The following is an 18,915-nucleotide window of genomic DNA, read 5'->3' as shown; positions in this document are numbered from 1 at the left end:
CCTTATACTGGTCTCCAGGGCCTTGCAAGATCTCGCTCACTCACTTCCCCTTTTACCTTCCTCAATGTGCCTGAACTAAACTGATCTCCCGTTGCCTTGTCATCCAGCTCCTTTTCAATTTTGCATGTACTGTTGTTTTCTCTTAATTCTTAACTCTTATTCTTAAGTCTTTGCTTACATCTCTTCCTGAAAGCACTATTTTCTTTTACTTCAGAATTGGTTATTCTACCTGTGGTATATGCTCCCAGCCTGCAGTACTTCTCTTGGAGCTCTTAATTGTAATTATATGAATTGTTTATGTAATGATTATGTCCCCACTAAACTTTGAACTCCATGAGGACAGGAACTGCATGTCTTACTGTCCTCTGTGTTCCCAGTACCAAGAACAGTAAAGGCATCCTTTCAGTAGCTAATAAATAAATGAATAGACATTCCCCGGGATTTTAACTTATGAGACTCAGAGGTGATAATACATCATTTCTACTGAAAGCACTAACAGTATCAGATGCATCATTTTATAACATCACAAGTGAAGGTTTGTTATCAGCTTAAAATAGACAATTAAATCTATAAGATGTTTAATTACAGATCTATAAGATCTGTAATCCTCATGATAACTACAAAGAAAAAACCTATGATAGATACACAAAAGGTAATGATAGATACACAAAAGATAAAGAGAACAAAATCAAAGCATACTAGTTAAAAAAAAAAACAATACAGTAAGAGAGGACTAAAGGATAAAGGACTGAAAAAACCATGAAACAGTTAAAATGACAATAATTACCTATCAGTAATTTTAAATGCAGGACTAAATTCTCCAACTAAAAGACACAGAGTAGCTGAAGGATTAAAAAAAAAATTCCAACAATATGCTGTTTACAAGAGATTCACTTTAGCTTTAATGACACAGGCTGAAAGTGAAGAGACTAAAAAAAGATAATCCATGCAAATAGAAACCAAGAGAGAGTAGGAGTGGCCATACTTATATTGGATAAAACAGACTTTCTGTCAGAATTGTTCAGAAGAGATAGAAGTCACCATATGGTGGTAAAGGGATCAGTTCATCAAGAAGATATAACAGTTGTAAATATGTATGCACCTAGCATTGAAGCACCTATGTATCAAAGAGAAATAGTAATAGAACTGAATGGAGAAATAAGACACAATACAGTAATAATTGAGGACGTCAGTACCCTACTTTTAACACTGGATAGGTCATCCACACAGAAAACTAGTAAGGAGACAGCAGGCCTGAATAACACTGTGGTCTGAATGAACCTAACAGACATGTACAGAAAATACCAGAACACACATTCTTCTCAAGCATACATGGCATGTTCTCTCAGGTCAATCATTGGGCCACACAGCAAATCTTACCAAATTTAAGAAGACTGAAATCATGCAAAGAATCTTTCCTGATGACAGTGGTATGAAACTGGAAATCAATAACAAAAGGAAAATGAAAAAAAATCTGAGGTATGTGGAAATTAAGAACCATACTTCTGAAAAACCATTGGATCAAAAGGGAAATCAGAAAGCTCTCTTGAGACAAGGAAAATAAAACATGCCAAACTTACGGGATGTAAAAAAATATTTTAAACCCAATTATAAGAGAAATTTATAGCAATAAATGCCTCCAGTAAGAGAAGAGAAGAAGCTGAATGTTTCTATGAAGACCTACAAGACCTTTTAGAACTAACACCCCAAAAGATGTCCTTTTCATTATAGGGGACTGGAATGCAAAAGTAAGAAGTCAACAGGCAGATTTGCCCTTGGAGTATAGAATGAAGCAGGGCAAAGGCTAATAGAGTTTTGCCAAGAAAATGCACTGGTCATAGCAAACACCCTCTTCCAGCAACACAAGAGAAGACTACACATGGACATCACCAGATGGTCAACACCAAAATCAGATATTCTTTGCAGCCGAAGATGTAGAAGCTCTATACAATCAGCAAAAACAAGACTGGGAGCTGACTGTGGTTCAGATCATGAACTCCTTATTGCCAAATTCAGTCCCTTGGACTGCAAAGAGATCCAACCAGTCCATCATAAAGGGGATCGGTCCTGGGTGTTCGTTGGAAGGACTGATGTTGAAGCTGAAACTCCAGTACTTTGGCCACCTGATGCAAAGAGCTGACTCATTTGAAAAGACCCTGATGCTAGGAAAGATTGAGGGCAGGAGGAGAAGGGGGCAATAGAGGATGAGATGGCTGGATGGCATCACTGACTCAATGGACATGAGTTTGGGTAAACTCCGGGAGTTGGTAATGGACAGGGAGGCCTGGTGTGCTGTAGTTCATGGGGTTGCAAAGATTTGGACACAACTGAGCAACTGAACTGAAGAGAAGAGAACAATCTCAAACAGCCTAATTTTAAGCCTCAAGGAATTAGAAAAAAAGAAAAATCAGTCTAAACCTATAATTATCAAAGGGGGAAGAAAACAAATATTAGAGCAGAAATAAAAATTAGAAAATAAATAGTTGAAAAAAAGCAATAAAGAGTTGACTTAAAACTAAAAAAATGAAAATTAAAAAAGGAGAAATGTTTATCCAGACTAACCAAAGAAGGAAAAAGGACTCAAACAAAATTCTAAATGCAAGTGGAGATATTACAGCTAATACTATAGAAAGACAAAGGATTATAAGAGACTAGTATGAACAATTATTTGCCAACATATTGGATAAGCTAGAAAAAACATAACTTCCTAGTGAACATGCAATCTACCAAGACTAAACCATGATGCAGTAGAAAATCTGAATGGACAAAAAGAGTAAGGAGTTTAAATCAGCAATCAAAACCTCCCAACAAAGATTACCCATGACCTGGTGGCTTCCCTGGTATATTATACCACACACACACACACACACACACACACACACACACACGAATTAATTTCAGTTCTTTTCAAACTCGGTCAAAAAGTTGAGCGCATACTTCCAAACTTGTTTTACAGGCCTGAAAACAAAGCCAGACAAGGAAACTACAAGAAAAGAAAAATACAGGCCTATATCCCTGATAAGTATAGATACAAAAACTCTCAACAAGATAGTAGCAAACCAAACACAGCAGCAATTTAATTATATCATCCTTTCAAGTGATGAAGAAAAAGCATTTGACAAAATTCAACACCTCTTTCATGATAAAAATTCTCAAAATATTTGATGTAGAGGAAACATACCTGAACATAGCCAGAACAGTTAGACAAGAAAATGAAACAAAAAGCAACCAAATCCAAAAGAAGTAAAATTGTTACTATAATATTTTTAATATCCACTCAAAGCCATCTATAGGTTCAGTACAATCCCTATCCAAACTCCCATGGTATTTTTCACAGAAATAGATAAAACAATTCTAAAATCTAACGGGACTACAAATGACTCCAAATAGCCAAAGAAATCTTAAGAAAGAAGAGTGAAGGTTAGGGCAACACACTTCCTGATTTCACACTATACTATAAAGCTGTAATAATAAAACCAGTAACATCACTTGCCTTTCTCTGATGTAGTCCTTCATTTTTCTGAGTAAATCTACCGTAAGATTTGTGGAAAAGGTGAAAGGGGGCAAAACTATTGAGATCTTACTTCTGTCTTCAAACGTAATTGGTAGTTTACGTGGAAATAAAATTCTAGGTTAGAAATTATTTTCCAGACTTGGAAGGCATTGCTCCATTGTTCTCTGTTTTCATTATTGCTCTTAAAAAATGTGATGTTATTATTCCAGATTCTTTGTATGTTACTGGTTTCTTTTCTGGAAACTTTTATGATCTCATCTTTAGTTCTGATGTTCTTTTACTATAATTTAAGTGATGTGGTGTGGTCTAGTTTGGTTATTCCATATGCTCTTTGAGTCTAGAAACTTACATCTTTCCATTATGGGAAATTTCTTATTTTATTTGTTTAAAAATTTCCTTCCCTCTGTATTCTCTGTTCTGTCTTTGAAGAAACCTGATTGAATCTGTACCTCCCGTTTCATCCTCCAGGTTTTATATCTGTTACCTCTTGTCTTCCATCTGTTTATTTTCTGGTAGATTTCCTCAACTTTAGATTTAACTTGTCTATTGAACTTCTTATGCCTGCTGTCATATTTTTCACTTAACTATAGCAATTAGATAAATGCCTTTTCCTCTTCTCTGAATATTTCTTTTTTTAAATATAACCTTCTGCTTTTGTTTCAGATGTACTATGTGTTCTTTATCTCTCCGAGAGCAGTAATTATGGTGTTGGGAGTTTTTTTGCTCTCTTTTTAATTGTCCTTTCCAATATTGTCTTTTTATTTTCCTGACTGTGCTGAGTCTTCGTCATGGTGCATGGGCTTTCTCTAGTCGTGGTGCAAGGGCTTCTTGTTGAGGCGCGTGGGCTCAGTAGCGGTGGCATGTGGGCATAGTTGCTCCATGGCACGTGGGATCTTAGTTCCCTGACCAGGGATCAATCACTCTCCCCTGCATTGGAAAGCAGATTTTTAACTACTGAACCACCAAGGAAGTCCCAACATTGTCTGGTTTTTTTTTTTTTTTAGCATTTGTCCTCTGCCTTTTCCCTGCTCCATTTGTGAGAGGCTTAGTATGTCATGCGAAATACCAGGCTGGATGAATCACAAGCTGGAATCAAGATTGCTGGGAGAAATATCAACAGCCTCAGATAGGCACATGGTACTCTACTGACAGAAAGAGAAGAGAAACTAAAAAGCCTCTTGATGAGGGTGAAAGAGGAGAGTGAAAAAGCTGTCTTGAATCTCAGCATTAAAAAAACTAAGATCATGGCATCTGGTGCCATCACTTCATGGCAAATAGAAGAGGAAAAGTGGAAACAATGACAGATTTTCTTTTCTTGGGCTCCAGAATCTCTGTGGACGATGACTGCAGCCATGAAATAAAAAGACATTGGAAGGAAAGCTATGCAGACCTGGTCAGTGTGTTAAAAAGCAGAGACATCACTTTACCGACAACGATCAGTATATTCAGAGCTATGGTTTTTGCAGTAGCATTGTACAAGTGTGAGAGTTGGACCCTAAAGAAGGCTGAGCACCGAAGAATTGGTGCTTTTGAATTGTGGTGCTGGAGAAGACTCTTGAGAGTCCCTTGGACTGCAGGAAGATCAGACCAGTCCATCCTAATGGAAATCAGTCCTGAATATTCATTGGAAGGACTGATGCTGAAGTTGAAACTCCAGTGCTTTGGCGACCTGATGCGAAGAGCCAACTCATTGGAAAAGACCCTGCTGCTGGGAAAGTTGAAGGCAAAAGGAGAAGGGGAAAGCAGAAGATGAGATAGATAGCATCACCAATGTAATGGACATGGATTTGAGCAAACTCCAGGAGATAGTGGAAGACAGATAGCCTGGTTCACTGCAGGCCATGGTGTCATGAAGAGTTGGACACAGCTTAATAACTGAACAACAACAGAAACAGTTCCTCACTTGGTGATCCTCAAGTGTCAGCTTACTCAGCAGGGAAGAATTGAGAAGCTACTGGGAAGCTTTGTGTGCGTAGGCTGCTGCTGCTGCTAAGTCGCTTCAGTTGTGTCCAACTCTGTGTGACCCCATGGACTGCAGCCCACCAGGCTCCTCCACCCCTGGGATTTTACAGGCAAGAGTACTGGAGTGGGGTGCCATTGCCTTCTCCGGTGTGCATAGGCAGGGGTCATTAATTGCTTGGTGGATCTTGAAGCAGATGATGAGCAGGAACCCTGTTGTTTCATTGAGGAACCATCCCTAATTTATCAGAATCTGTAGGCCCTTCAGTTTGAGCCTCTTAGTTTCCTGAAAGAGAATCTTCCAGGGGTATAAGCATGAGTGTCTGTGTTAGAAGCCAGTTAGGAGCAGAGATCTGGAGCTATTACTCTTGAGTATAACACTTTAATGAAATCCCATCTTTTCAGCCATGCCTGGGGTTCTGGAGTCCAGAAACTCTCTACTTCAGTATCTCCTGAGAATAACCTTCCTGTTGCTGTGGTGGTAAAGAAATCATTACCTTGCTGTGATGGCTGGGGGAGAGGTTGTTGCAGATTAAATGGTTCTATACGGACTTATAACTCAGACTCTTCTTAGTCACACTTCACCTTATAATCTTTAGAAGTTCTTAGGACCTCCAGTTCCTGAGCCTTTTTAGTGTTCTTCAATAATAACAACGATAATAATATTAATAGCTAATTTCTGAATTCACTTTGTGTATATTAATAACTCATTTAATCCTGTGAAGTAAGTACTACTAGTGTCTCTCTTATATAGGAAATTGGAGGCCAAACCTTTGTCCAAAGTGTCATAGCAGGAACATGGTAGATTCAGAATTTGAATCAGACCAGTCTGTCTTCCCTCCAACACTACCTTGCCGAGCACACCGGTTTGCTTCCTACTGGTCATCCCATTTCTGCAAGCAGTTAGGTTTCTCTGCTTTGCTTAATCAGTTGCTTCTAGTCCACTGACTTTATTCCTTCCAAACTTTTGATGGTGTTTTTTTCTGCTTCATGTTCTCGCCCACCCTCTTTGTCTCTGTTTTTATACCTATTGTATTGCTTTACTATCATTTGGTGATTAGAGATGTTTGTGTTCAGTCCATATTTTTAACTGAAATTTCTCAAAGTTCTTAATACTTTCTCTGTTCCATGCATTGTTCTGTTGGTTCGTTGTTGTTCTTATTGTTTTTCCTAACAACTCCATGACTTACATATTCTCCATTATTCCCAGGTTGCCGGACTGGTGAAGCAAAATTAACCAAAGGATTTAATCTAGCTGCCCGGTTCATCATTCATACGGTGGGACCTAAATACAAGAGCCGCTATCGCACTGCCGCTGAGAGTTCCCTGTACAGCTGCTACAGGAACGTACTCCAGCTGGCAAAGTACGCCTAACTCAATTCCTAGATATAGCATGCCATATGTTGTTAAAGGCCCTGTTTTCAAATGAAACCTAGCTTTGAAAGTCAAATTTTGAGGAATTTAGACAATTTAGGAGGACCCTGAAAGCAGAATTCATCATCTTCTCAAACTCGACAGAATGAAAGGAATGGATTTAGGCAACCTGAGAATTTAACCTGTTCCCATTTCACTTAGTTCCCGTTTTACTCAGAATGTTATTTCCTCCAAATGGTGCGGTTAAGTTATATATTAATATAATTATTACATAGTGCAGTTGGGTTAACTATGGCAGATTTGTTGAAGGGACAGGGAAGGAGAAATAAAGCTGCATTTTCTACTTAGTTATTCTGAAGGTTTGTAGTATAATTTTTGTGTTTTCTGTTTGATTGCAGAGAGCAGTCCATGTCTTCTGTTGGATTCTGTGTCATCAACTCTGCAAAACGGGGTTACCCTTTAGAGGATGCAACACACATAGCTCTTCGTAAGTAATGTTGGAGAAACTGTATAAATTAGCATAACATTTCCTCAGTAGGATTGGGGATGCTGTACATAAATTGAATTTAAAAAGAAAAGCTTTTTATCACTAGTTAAACAGTTATAGCTAAAGAAGGTTTGTTGATTAACTGATCATGGCACCCTGGAGGGAAGTTTGTATTGACAGGTTGCAGAGCTCTCAGTTTACTTTCTAGGTTTGACATTTTAATCCATTTGAATAAAGGCTTCGAAAAGTTACCTATTAAATTTGAAAAATGATACCAAGCTGAGACACATTTGGTATTCAAATCATAATTCAGAATAATCTTAGCAGATTGGAACAATGATGTCAAAACAGATTTTATAATATCAGATTGATATAGCACTTTGCAGTTTAAACAGTAGCTTTCACATGTGCTTTTTAAATATAAAACCCTGCATTTAGGTTTTTAAAAGACTAGACTCAATCTTTATGAGTCAGAATGTCATATATGTTATGTGAAAATATGATACTCTAGGGAGTCCCTGATCTTACTGTCTTATACAGGTTCAGACCACATCTCGAGTTTTGTATATAGTTCTCCATGTCCTATCTCCTGAGACTGACAAATTGGAGGGCAAACAGTTTGAAACATTAGTGCTATTTCTCCTAAAGAAGAGCATGCTCTTAGCATGCATGGTATCCAGCTATCTCAAGGAATCTCATGTGGACTTATTCTATGTGACATTTTTAGAGCAGTAGTTCTAACCTTTTGGGAAGTCGTCATAAACTACAATGAGCACCTGATGAAAGAAAGCTGTGGACCCTTTCCCAGAGGAATGTACATACATAGGACATTTACATGCTTTTTCAGGAAGTTCACACATCCTTGTAAGATTGTAGGTAAGACATTCAACTTTACAAGATAGGTCTAAGACCAAGTAACAAGGAAGATTTGGTCCCACCTGAGATGGACTTATCTGCAATAGAAATTCACTGTATTTTAAGTGTATTTTTTGTCATTTAGAATGTTCATGCCGAGGCTAAATGATCATTTTATTTGGGAAGGATACTATATGAGATCATTTTCCAACCCCTTTCTATTTCTGGAATTTAAAGATGGGAAGCTAGAAGTCTTATATTCACCAAAAAATTACAAAAGTGTGTGAATGTATGAAATTATTATTGCTATTACCAGGTTCTATGTCTAGAATTTAGAGTGAGAGCATATTCAATCTTAAATGTATTTAATGATTAGTTATTTTGAAAACTAGAATTCTTCTTACGCCAGGATTTTATGTAAATTTATATATTTTATAGTTACAGCTTATATACATTATACTTACATTAACCTTCTTGAGGAGCAGAGATCTTTTCTTATCACCTGTGTATTTCTTGTACTTTACAAATGGTCCTTGCCGAAGAAATACGTATCTTAAAAAGGGATAAATGCCGGGGTCCAGCCCCGGTGGATCCAGGGAATTCGAAGGGTGGACGGCGTTGGCGTGAGAAAAACTTATTTACTGATTGATATAAGAAATATAAGATTAGATTAGGAAGAAATAGTGTAGTAGGAGAATTAAGTGGAGGAAGAGGGCTGAATAGCTTGGTTTACGCAGAAGACCAATAAAATTCCTGACAAGGAATTTGCACCATCTACGTTGGGCCACTGGTGCTCGCTTGAATATCTAAGGGTGCCTTGCCCGCCGGGTCTTAACAGCCAGGGCAAGTAAGTAGACCTGGCGAGCCTCCGCGCCCCAGATGGAAATTCAGCCTGAAATTAAAGTAAAGAGCAGAGGGAGGGAAAAGGGAAAAAGGAGAGAGAGAGACACGGGGGAAACCAGTCCAGCGACTGACTCCATCCTCTATTGTTCAGAAGGCCTTTTATACTTTTGATAAAACATGGAGATCAATGGGTAACACAGTTATGCAGCGTTAGCAGTCCAGACTCTTACCAAAACCAGGCTTTTCTCTCTGCATACCTAATTGTATACACAAGTCTTAGGTAATTTACATCATCTTCCAGCCAAAAGGGCCAATTAACATTTTACAGCCTTTTTTCTGATAATGGTTTGTCAACCAGAAGACTTATTTGTGTTGATCGTCCCAAGGTCTGGTGCCACTCTCAGAAAGCACTAAATAAAGTTACATTCTTACACAGCAAAGATACAGCAACTTATAACAAGTAGAGGGAGTACAGTGATTTACAGCAAAAGAGAAGCAATTAACTCAAAAGTCTAGTGTTGCTAACATCAAAACTACTATGTATCTATTTCTACATCCTGCTTACATTGAGTAACATCCTTCCAGGTGCCTAAAAGATAAAGAATATGGAGGCCTGGCAGCAGTCATTGAGTCAACAGTGAAAACCCTCTACCAATATAATTTTTAACTCTTTAGAAAAGGCTCTGTATCTTAAGATGCTTTCAAGCTTTGTGCCTTTCATGGTTGGGGGGTTGTAAGCAATTCACAAGCTGTAAAAGGTCTGGGGAACCTGTTAGGCAAGGTGGAGAGCAATCAGAGGCGGTTAACTGAAACATCCCTTTCAAATGCAGAAGACTAAAGCCCTGAGTTGACTTTTTCCAGAGAATATTAGAAGAGTGAAAAAGCAGGCAGATTCTTATTTTTTTGGGGGGGTGGATGCTCAGGAAATTGCAGGGGGAAAGCCTGAGGTCTGATTAGCCTTGCCATCAGAGCTCTTGCCGCATGACCTTGTCACGGGTGGAATTCCTCACGCTGGCTCCCGGCAGATAAAGAAATTCCATTTTATTTCTTCCATCAACCCTGAGCTTTAAATAGTGCAGTATCTGTTTTATAAATAAAGAGGCTCAGAAATTTATCAGGTTCTTAAAGTTATGCGGACTTGGAACATATAGCCAGGCCTTCTGACTCCCAAGTCTAGTAACCTGTGTATTATACTACATAATTCATTATGCTTGAGTTAGGACTGCTTTGGTGGGAAACTACTATGTTATGGCTAGCCTGCATGTATTCTGAGTGATCCCATACCAAAGCAAAGTTCCTGCCTCTATATAATTCTTCCTGGCAAGGCTTTTAGCAGCTTTCAACTGTCTCTGGTTTCACTTAACCTGTGCCCCGTATCTCATAGCTTGAGTTAGGCCTTTTGTGTCTCCATTTTTTAGTGAAATAATCATATGGATTAGAATTTAAAGAGAGGCACCATTATTTTGTAGAAAAGTCTCTGAAAAATGACTTAAGACTACTGGTTTTTGGTCCCAGTTCTACTAATCTAATTCTAGCTCTGTGGCCCCCAGGAAAGTTACTTGATACAGTACCATAAAGGAGTCAGCTTTGAACAGTAATTGTAGAAAAAGCAGATAAAGATAAAAAATAGGCATAAGGGACTTTGGTGAAACAATTTCCAGAAATTTAATTAGCACAAAGGAAATGTAAAGCTTTAAGATAAGCAGGTTAACTTGTATTTTAGAAGACCTACTTGACTTATTACACCTTAAATCTAATAGCAAAACTATACCATTTCATTAAAAAGTATATATACACACACAAACCCAACTGTGCCTTTGCCCATATGCTTTCTGAGTATCTGGGAAATAAATGGCCTTTAGGCTTTTATAGCATATACGGGTCAAAAACAAATCTAAGGATGTGACTCTTAAGTCCTTAGTTCTAAAAGGACTTATTAAACTATCATTGAAAGTTATTTTATCTAAAGTCTAAGTAATATCTTCTTGATAGTTGTACCAAGGCTCTTTATCTTTTTATTTTTCCTTAGTTCATGTGCAGTTTAGTTTTTCTACAGAAGAAACCTTAAAGAACCATCTGCGTTTAGGTAAAGTTATCAGGTTATTTACTCATTCAACAGAAGTCTGAGTGACTACTGTGTTCTAAGCTGTGCTGTGTGGTAGAGAATACAATGGTGAGGAAAAAAAGGCAATGATGTTGTCTTTACTGTGTTCCCAGGTTGGAAATTTTAATGTCCTACATGTCATTCTCACCCGTTGTGAATGGTGAAAGTGCAAGTCGCTCAGTTGTGTCCAACTCTTTGCAGCCCCATAAACTACATAGTATATGGAATTCTCCAGCCAGAATACTTGAATAGGTAGCCTTTCCCTTCTCCAGGGGATCTTCCCAACCCAGGGATCGAACCCGGGTCCACCCATATTTCAGGCAGATTCTTTACCTGCTGAGCTACAAGGGAATCCCAAGAATGCTGGAGTAGGTAGCCTATCCCTTCTCTAGCGGATCTTCCTGACCCAGGAATGGAAACAGGGTCTCCCGTTGAACAGTTTTTACTAGAAGTTAGGCACATGGCATTCTGATTGGGTGTAGAGTATTAAAACCACGTAGCCATGATAGCACTCTTTTTTTTTTTTTTTTTCTCCTTTTTGCAGAATTACTTTTCCGAATGAACTCTGCTGTTGAAAGAATTCAATTTGGTTACTAGTGAGTGTTGTATTTTGTCTTCCAAAGGAAATCTCACAGTTTTATGCTGGGAAACTATTGTGTGTAAACTTTAAAACTTGGTGTCAAAGTGAATAGGATGGAAGAAATTCTTTTTTTAATTTTGTTTTAATTATTAAAGCAGAACAGAGGGAGAGATGAGAAATTTGTCACCTGATAGAGAATTAGGAAGCTTTGTTCAGTCCTTCAACAAATGGGTCTTTTCTGTTAGGTTCTCGAGGTATATTAGTGAACAAGGCAGGCTGTACTACATCAATAACCGGAGCCATAAAATGTTCATTCAGTTATTAGTTATTTTTGAATGATTGCTTGCCATATTCCTAAGGCGTGGTAGGCCTTAGTAATATTAATGTTAAGTTTCCTTGACATTCAGAAAGCTCAGAGTCTAGCTATAAACTGCTGTGAGAAGTTCACACAAGGAGGGCTGTTCAGACAATTATAGGGATAACATAAGGAAGCATGGTGTTAACTACAAAGGAGGTGGTCTTTGACTGGTAGTGAGAAGTGAGCAGGCGTTCACTAAGAGAGGGTCATGGTGGATAAAGGGTATTCTAGTCAAAGGTGACCATGAACACAGAGGTAGGGGAACATCACAGCAAGTGGCATATTCTGAGTCCAGCAAAGAAGCCAGTGGCCGAAGCATATGCTACAGTTGGAAATAGAACTAAGGGGTGGAGGTGGAAGGGTGGTTAGTGGTCAGTGTGGAAAGCCATGCTGGGGCCTTTGGACCTTAACCTATAAGCAGTGTGGAGCCATCAAAAATATTTAGCAAGGTGGGTAACATAAGATAACTTAGGGGCCACAGTGAATATGTAGGCTTGGAAAAGAGAAACAAGAAAGCAGTTGAGAGCTTGTTGCCAAAGTTTTTGCAAGCATTGAGAGCCCAAGAGCAGCTGGAAGAGAGCAGGAATGACTGTTAGAAATATTAGCAGTAGAATATAAAGTTCATGGTAACCCACTGAGAGTACAGGGTGAAGGAAGGAGTGAAGGAAGAGTCAGAAAAATTCAGGATTCTAGCTTATGTGAAGGGCTGGATGTTGCTGTATGACTGAAATGAGGAGTGCAGTTAAGGAGCAGCAGTGTGGGGAGAAGTGGAAGTCAGCTCTGGACCTGTTATGACCAGGTTTGGACATGTTGAGTTGGAGGTCTCGGTGGGGAGTAGGGATTTTGGGGGTTTTTTGTTCATTAAACAGAGTATAGAGAACAAACATGGATACCAAGGAGGAAATAGTGGTGGGAGGGGGATATAAAGGGATGAATTGGGAAATTGGTATTGACATATATACACCACTATGTATGAAGCAGGGCAAAGGCTAATAGTTCTGCCAAGAGAACGCACTGGTCATAGCAAACACCCTCTTCCAACAACACAAGAGAAGACTACACATGGACATCACCAGATGGTCGACACCGAAATCAGATTGATTACATTCTTTGCAGCCATAGATGGAGAAGCTCTATACAGTCAGCAAAAACAAGACCGGGAGATGACTGTGGCTTGGATCATGAACTCCTTATTGCCAAATTCAGACTGAAATTGAAGAAAGTAGGGAAAACCACTAGACCATTCAGGTATGACCTAAATCAAATCTTTAATGATTATACAGTGGGAGTGAGAAATAGATTTAAGGGACTAGATCTGATAGACAGAGTGCCTGATGAACTATGGATGGAGGTTTGTAGCATTGTACAGGAGACAGGAATCAAGACCATCCCCAAGAAAAAGAAATGCAGAAAAGCAAAATGGCTGTCTGAGGAGGCCTTACAAATAGCTGTGAAAAGACAGGAAGCAAAAAGCAAAGGAGAAAAGGAAAGATATTCCTATTTGAATGCAGAGTTCCAAAGAATAGCAAGGAGAGGTAACAAAGCCTTCCTCAGCAATCAATGCAAAGAAATATGGAAAACAATAGAATGGGAAAGACTAGAGATCTCTTCAGGAAAATTAGAGATACCAAGGGAACATTTCATGCAAAGATGGGCTCCATAAAGGACAGAAATGGTATGGACCTAACAGAAGCAGAAGATATTAAGAAGAGGTGGCAAGAATACACAGAAGAACTATACAAAAAAGATCTTCATGACCCAGATAATCACGATGGTGTGATCACTCACCTAGAGCCAGCATCCTGGAATGTGAAGTCAAGTGGGCCTTAGAAATCATCACTAGGAACAAAGCTAGTGGAGGTGATGGAATTCCAGTTGAGCTATTTCAAATCTTGAAAGATGATGCTGTGAAAGTGCTGGACTCAATATGCCAACAAATTTGGAGAACTCAGCAGTGGCCACAGGACTGGAAAAGGTCAGTTTTCATTCTAATCCCAAAGAAAGGCAATGCCAAAGAATGCTCACACTACCACATAATTGCACTCATCTCACACTCTAGTAAAGTAATGCTCAAAATTCTCCAAGCCAGGCTTCAGCAATATGTGAAGCGTGAACTTCCAGATGTTCAAGCTGGTTTTAGAAAAGGCAGAGGAACCAGAGATCAAATTGCTAACATCTGCTGGATCATCGAGAAAGCAAGAGAGTTCCAGAAAAGCATCTATTTCTGCTTTATTGATTATGCCAAAGCCTTTGACTGTGTGGATCACAATAAACTGTAGAAAATTCTTCAAGAGATGGGAATACCAGACCACCTGACCTGCCTCTTGAGAAACCTGTATACAGGTCAGGAAGCAACAGTTAGAACTGGACATGGAACAGCAGACTGGTTCCAAATAGGAAAAGGAGTCGATCAAGGCTGTATATTGTCACCCTGCTTATTCAACTTCTATGCAGAGTACATCATGAGAAACGCTGAGCTAGAGGAAGCACAAGCTGGAATCACGATTGCTGGGAGAAATATCAATAACTTCAGATATGCAGATGACACCACCCTTATGGCAGAAAGTGAAGAAGAGCTACAGAGCCTCTTGATGAAAGTGAAAGTGGAGAGTGAAAAAGTTGGCTTAAAGCTCAACATTCAGAAAACTAAGATCATGGTATCTGGTCCCATCACTTCATGGCAGATAGATGGGGAAATGGTGGAAACAATGTCAGACTGTTTTTCTGGGCTCCAAAATCACTGCAGATGGCAATTGCAGCCATGAAATTAAAAGACGCTTACTCCTTGGAAGGAAAATTATGACCAACCTAGATAGCATATTAAAAAGCAGAGACATTACTTTGTCAACAAAGGTCCATCTAGTCAAGACTATGGTTTTTCCAGTGGTCATGTATGGATGTGAGAGTTGGACTGTGAAGAAAGCTGAGCACCAAAGAATTGATGCTTTTGAACTGTGGTGTTGGAGAAGACTCTTGAGAGTCCCTTGGACTGCAAGGAGATCCAACCAGTCCATCCTAAAGGAGACCAATCCTGGGTGTTCATTGGAAGGACTGATGTTGAGGCTGAAACTCCAATAATTTGGCCACCTGACGCAAGAGCTCTCTCACTGGAAAAGACCCTGATGCTGGGAAAGATTGAGGGCAGGAGGAGAACGGGATGACAGAGGATGAGATGGCTGGATGGCATCACTGACTCAATGGACATGTGTTTGGGTGAACTCCAGGAGTTGGTGATGGACAGGGAGACCTGGTGTGCTGCAGTTCATGGTGTCGCAAAGAGTTGGACACGACTGAGCGACTGAACTGAACTGATGTATGGAATAGATAACTAATGAGAACCTACTGTATGACACTGTACTCAGTGCTCTGTGGTGACCTAAATGAGAAGGAAACCAACAAAAGAAGGGATTTGTATATACATATGGCAGATTCAGTTTACTGTACAGCAGAAACTGACATAACCGTAGAAAGCAACTATGCTCCAATTTAAAAAAGAAAATATAAAAATTTGGGAGCCATCAGCATTTGGAGTACTATCTAACCATCAAATTAGTGAGCTCAAGAGAATATATATATATATATATATATATATATATATATATATATAAAGAAAACAAAAAATGTGGAGGACAGAACCTGGAGAGGACAACATATTTAAAAGTTGGGATGTGAGCATCTAGAAAGAAATTGCTGGTAAGTTAAGGACTGAGAAAAGGCAACTCAGTCTCATTATTAACAAGTTTAGAGAAAGAATAAGATAGAAATGAAGGAAAAAATGATTCAGTTTTGGTTTGATAGAATATTGAGAGGACCACCTGATGCGAAGATCCAACTCTGTAGAAAAGACCCTGATGCAGGGAAAGACTGAAGGCAAAGGAGAAGGGGGCAGCAGAGGATGAGATGGTTAGATAACATCACTGACTCAATGGACATGAGTTTGAGCAAGCTCTAGGAGATGGTGATGGACAGGGAGGCCTGGCGTGCTGCAGTCCATGGGGTCTCAAAAGAGAGTCAGACATGTTTGAGCGACTGAACAGCAACAATGAAAGGGCTGAGTAGGGCATCTAATACTGTAACAGATGAATGGAAAGGCACTTTTGCTAGACCATTCTGGTCAGAGAGAGAGGCCCCAGAGAACAGAAGGAATATACTGGATAAGGGAGAATTGTCTGGAGTCAGCATCTTCTATGGCCAGCCACTGTTTACTGGCCATAAAGCAGTAAGTAAAACAAAACCCTTGCTGTTGTGTGGAGCTTTCCTTCTAATGGATGGGACGGGGACAGAGGGGGAGGATATCCAATAAACAGGAAGTGTCACAAAGTGTCTAAAATAGTATCTGTGGAGGAAAGCAAAATCAAGGAGGAGTTGTTAGATAGGGTGGCCTGGGCAGGCCTTACTGATAAGGTGTCATTGAGTACAGGCCTGAACGAAGGGAGGAGTGATCCATCACAGAAATAAAACTTGGACTGATTTTTCTTCACACATAAGCAATTTCTCCTTTATTATTATTTATTAATCATCTTTCTGTTATTTTCTTTAGGCACTGTAAGGAGATTCCTCGAAATTCATGGAGAGACTCTTGAAAAAGTAGTATTTGCTGTCTCTGAACTAGAAGAGGTATTTTGCTAATTATCTTCATTGTTTGAAGTCTTATTTTTACTTGTGTTTGCCTTTGTGTCTTCGTTATCTGTTAACTGAATTGCCAGCAGACACATCCTCATTATCCGTACATATGTTTGGCAGTGGGGCTTACCATCGTTGCCATGAAAGACTATATTAGAGACTAAAAGCAAGTCAAGAAGAAGCATTTTGTTCATATTCTTCACTGGTGAATTGTTATCACATAGTGAAACCTTACAAGGCGGGGCTGCTCGGATTTGCTCATATGTTAGTTCTCAAGACATCTCAAGGCATTACCTTATGGACCTAAGCACTGGGCCCTTGGGCAACAGAGCTGGAAAACAACCTCTGCTGGAAAAACCATGGTGTCTACCTGACCTGGAAACAGGTGACAGCTTAGCCTAGTGGCGAGTATTGCGTCAGTTATGAGGTTTATGTTTCATTGTATGTGGGGAGGGTTTATTATATTTCAACTTATTTTAGAGCCATTTTAGGAAATAAGCTCTTTTTAAAATCTTCTTAAGCTTTGTTCAGCTGTAGTGTTCTCTGTCCCCTTCAGCTTGTATTATTTCTGAATTTTGTGTCCTTGGGCAAGTTATTTAACCTCTCTGTGCTTGGATATAATATGAATACTGACAGTACTTATGTCACAGGAGTTTTGTAATTAATGAATTAGTACATGTGAAATATCTATTCAGAGTATATATAGGTACATATATGAGATATAAACCATCTTGAATTTGCTGAAGACAGACACATGTACCATGTTTGCTGTGTCTCTTCCTGTTTTTACCTGGTTTACCTATTCATTCATTCTGTCAGTGACCTTTTATTGAATGTCTGGCATATATCAGGTTTACTCCACTGGGTTCTGGGACTACACCAGAATGAGTCACAGTCGTTATCCCCAAGGAACCCACTGTCTGTTGGTGGGGACAGAAAAGTCAGATAAGTTATGATAATTGCGATAAGTGCACTGGTGGAAGCATGGGAAGGATAGGGGCACACAGCTCCAGTCTGGCGTGGGGTTAGGAAATACTTCCTGTAGGAAGTGATATGTGAGTTGAAATCATTGTAAAAGATAACTATGGTTTTCCAGAGGAAGGGCAAATCATGGTAGTCATACAAGCATAAGTACAAGCACACGTGTAAGAAATAGCAGAAAGAGTGTAGTGTATTGCGTAAAATGTGAGGCTGCTGCTGCTAAGTCGCTTCTGTCGTGTCCGACTTTGTGCAACCCCATAGACGGCAGCCCACCAGGCTCCTCTGTCACTGGGATTCTCCAGGCAAGAACACGAGTGGGTTGCCATTTCCTTCTCCAGTGCATGAAAGTGAAAAGTGAAAGTGGAGTCACTCAGTCGTGTTGGACTCTTGACCACCCCATGGACTGTAGCCTACTAGGCTCCTCCATCCATGGGATTTTCCAGGCAAGAGTACTAGAATGGGTTGCCATTTCCTTCTCTAAAATGTGAGGCTAGGAGTGGCAAAATGACAATCTGACCGTTCCTCGGAAAGTTAAACAGAGATTCGACTCTTAGGTACATGCAGGATAAAATTGAAAACATAAGTAAGTATTAGTTGCTCAGTCATGTCCAAATCTTTGCGACCCAATGGACTTTCACCCGCCAGGCTCCGCTGTCCGTGGGAATTCACAGGCAAGAATACAGGAGTGGTTCACCATTTCCTTCTCCAGGGGATCTTCCCCACCCAAGGATTGAACCTGTGTCTCCCCACATTGCAGGCAGTGTTTACTGTCTGAGCCACCAGGGAAGCCCATTGGAAACGTATGTCTACACAAAAACTTGCACACAAATATTCATATCAGCAATATTCATGGTAACCAAAAGGTGAAAACGACCTAAATGTCATTAATGGATAGGTGGGTGTGGTATACACAAACAATGGGATGTCACTAGCCTATTAAAAAGTATGGAGTGATGGCATATCCTGTCGCATGGGTGAACCTTAGAAACGTGTGCCGCATGAAAGAAACTGGACTCAAAAAACCGCGTACCGTATTCCATTTTAATAGAATGCGTATTCTGAAATAGGCAAAACCATACAACAGAAAGGTTAGTGATTGCCAGGGGCTGGGGGAGGAAGGGATGGAGAATGACCTAGCTAATGAATTTAGATATCCTCTTTGAGATGATGAAATGTTCTATAATTAATTGTGATGATTCCACAACTTCATGAATATACTAAAGCCCAGTGAATCGTA

At 39.6% G+C, this 18,915-nt stretch overlaps 1 protein-coding gene across 2 annotated transcripts in view; it reads left to right on the top strand.

The window, feature by feature from the left end:
* GDAP2 (ganglioside induced differentiation associated protein 2) overlaps positions 1 to 18,915 on the top strand; it is a 77,862-nt gene that overhangs the window by 14,719 nt on the left and 44,228 nt on the right. For both annotated transcript variants that reach the window (XM_005677800.3, XM_018045975.1), the window contains exons 4-6: positions 6,684 to 6,837; positions 7,246 to 7,334; positions 16,615 to 16,691. In XM_005677800.3, coding sequence (XP_005677857.1) covers positions 6,684 to 6,837; positions 7,246 to 7,334; positions 16,615 to 16,691 — 320 coding nt within the window. The remainder of the gene's footprint in view (positions 1 to 6,683; positions 6,838 to 7,245; positions 7,335 to 16,614; positions 16,692 to 18,915) is intronic.

The sequence above is a fragment of the Capra hircus genome, chromosome 3 (genome assembly GCF_001704415.2).
Source record: "Capra hircus breed San Clemente chromosome 3, ASM170441v1, whole genome shotgun sequence".
NCBI lineage: Eukaryota > Metazoa > Chordata > Mammalia > Artiodactyla > Bovidae > Capra > Capra hircus.
This window is presented reverse-complemented; position numbering and strand designations above follow the sequence as displayed.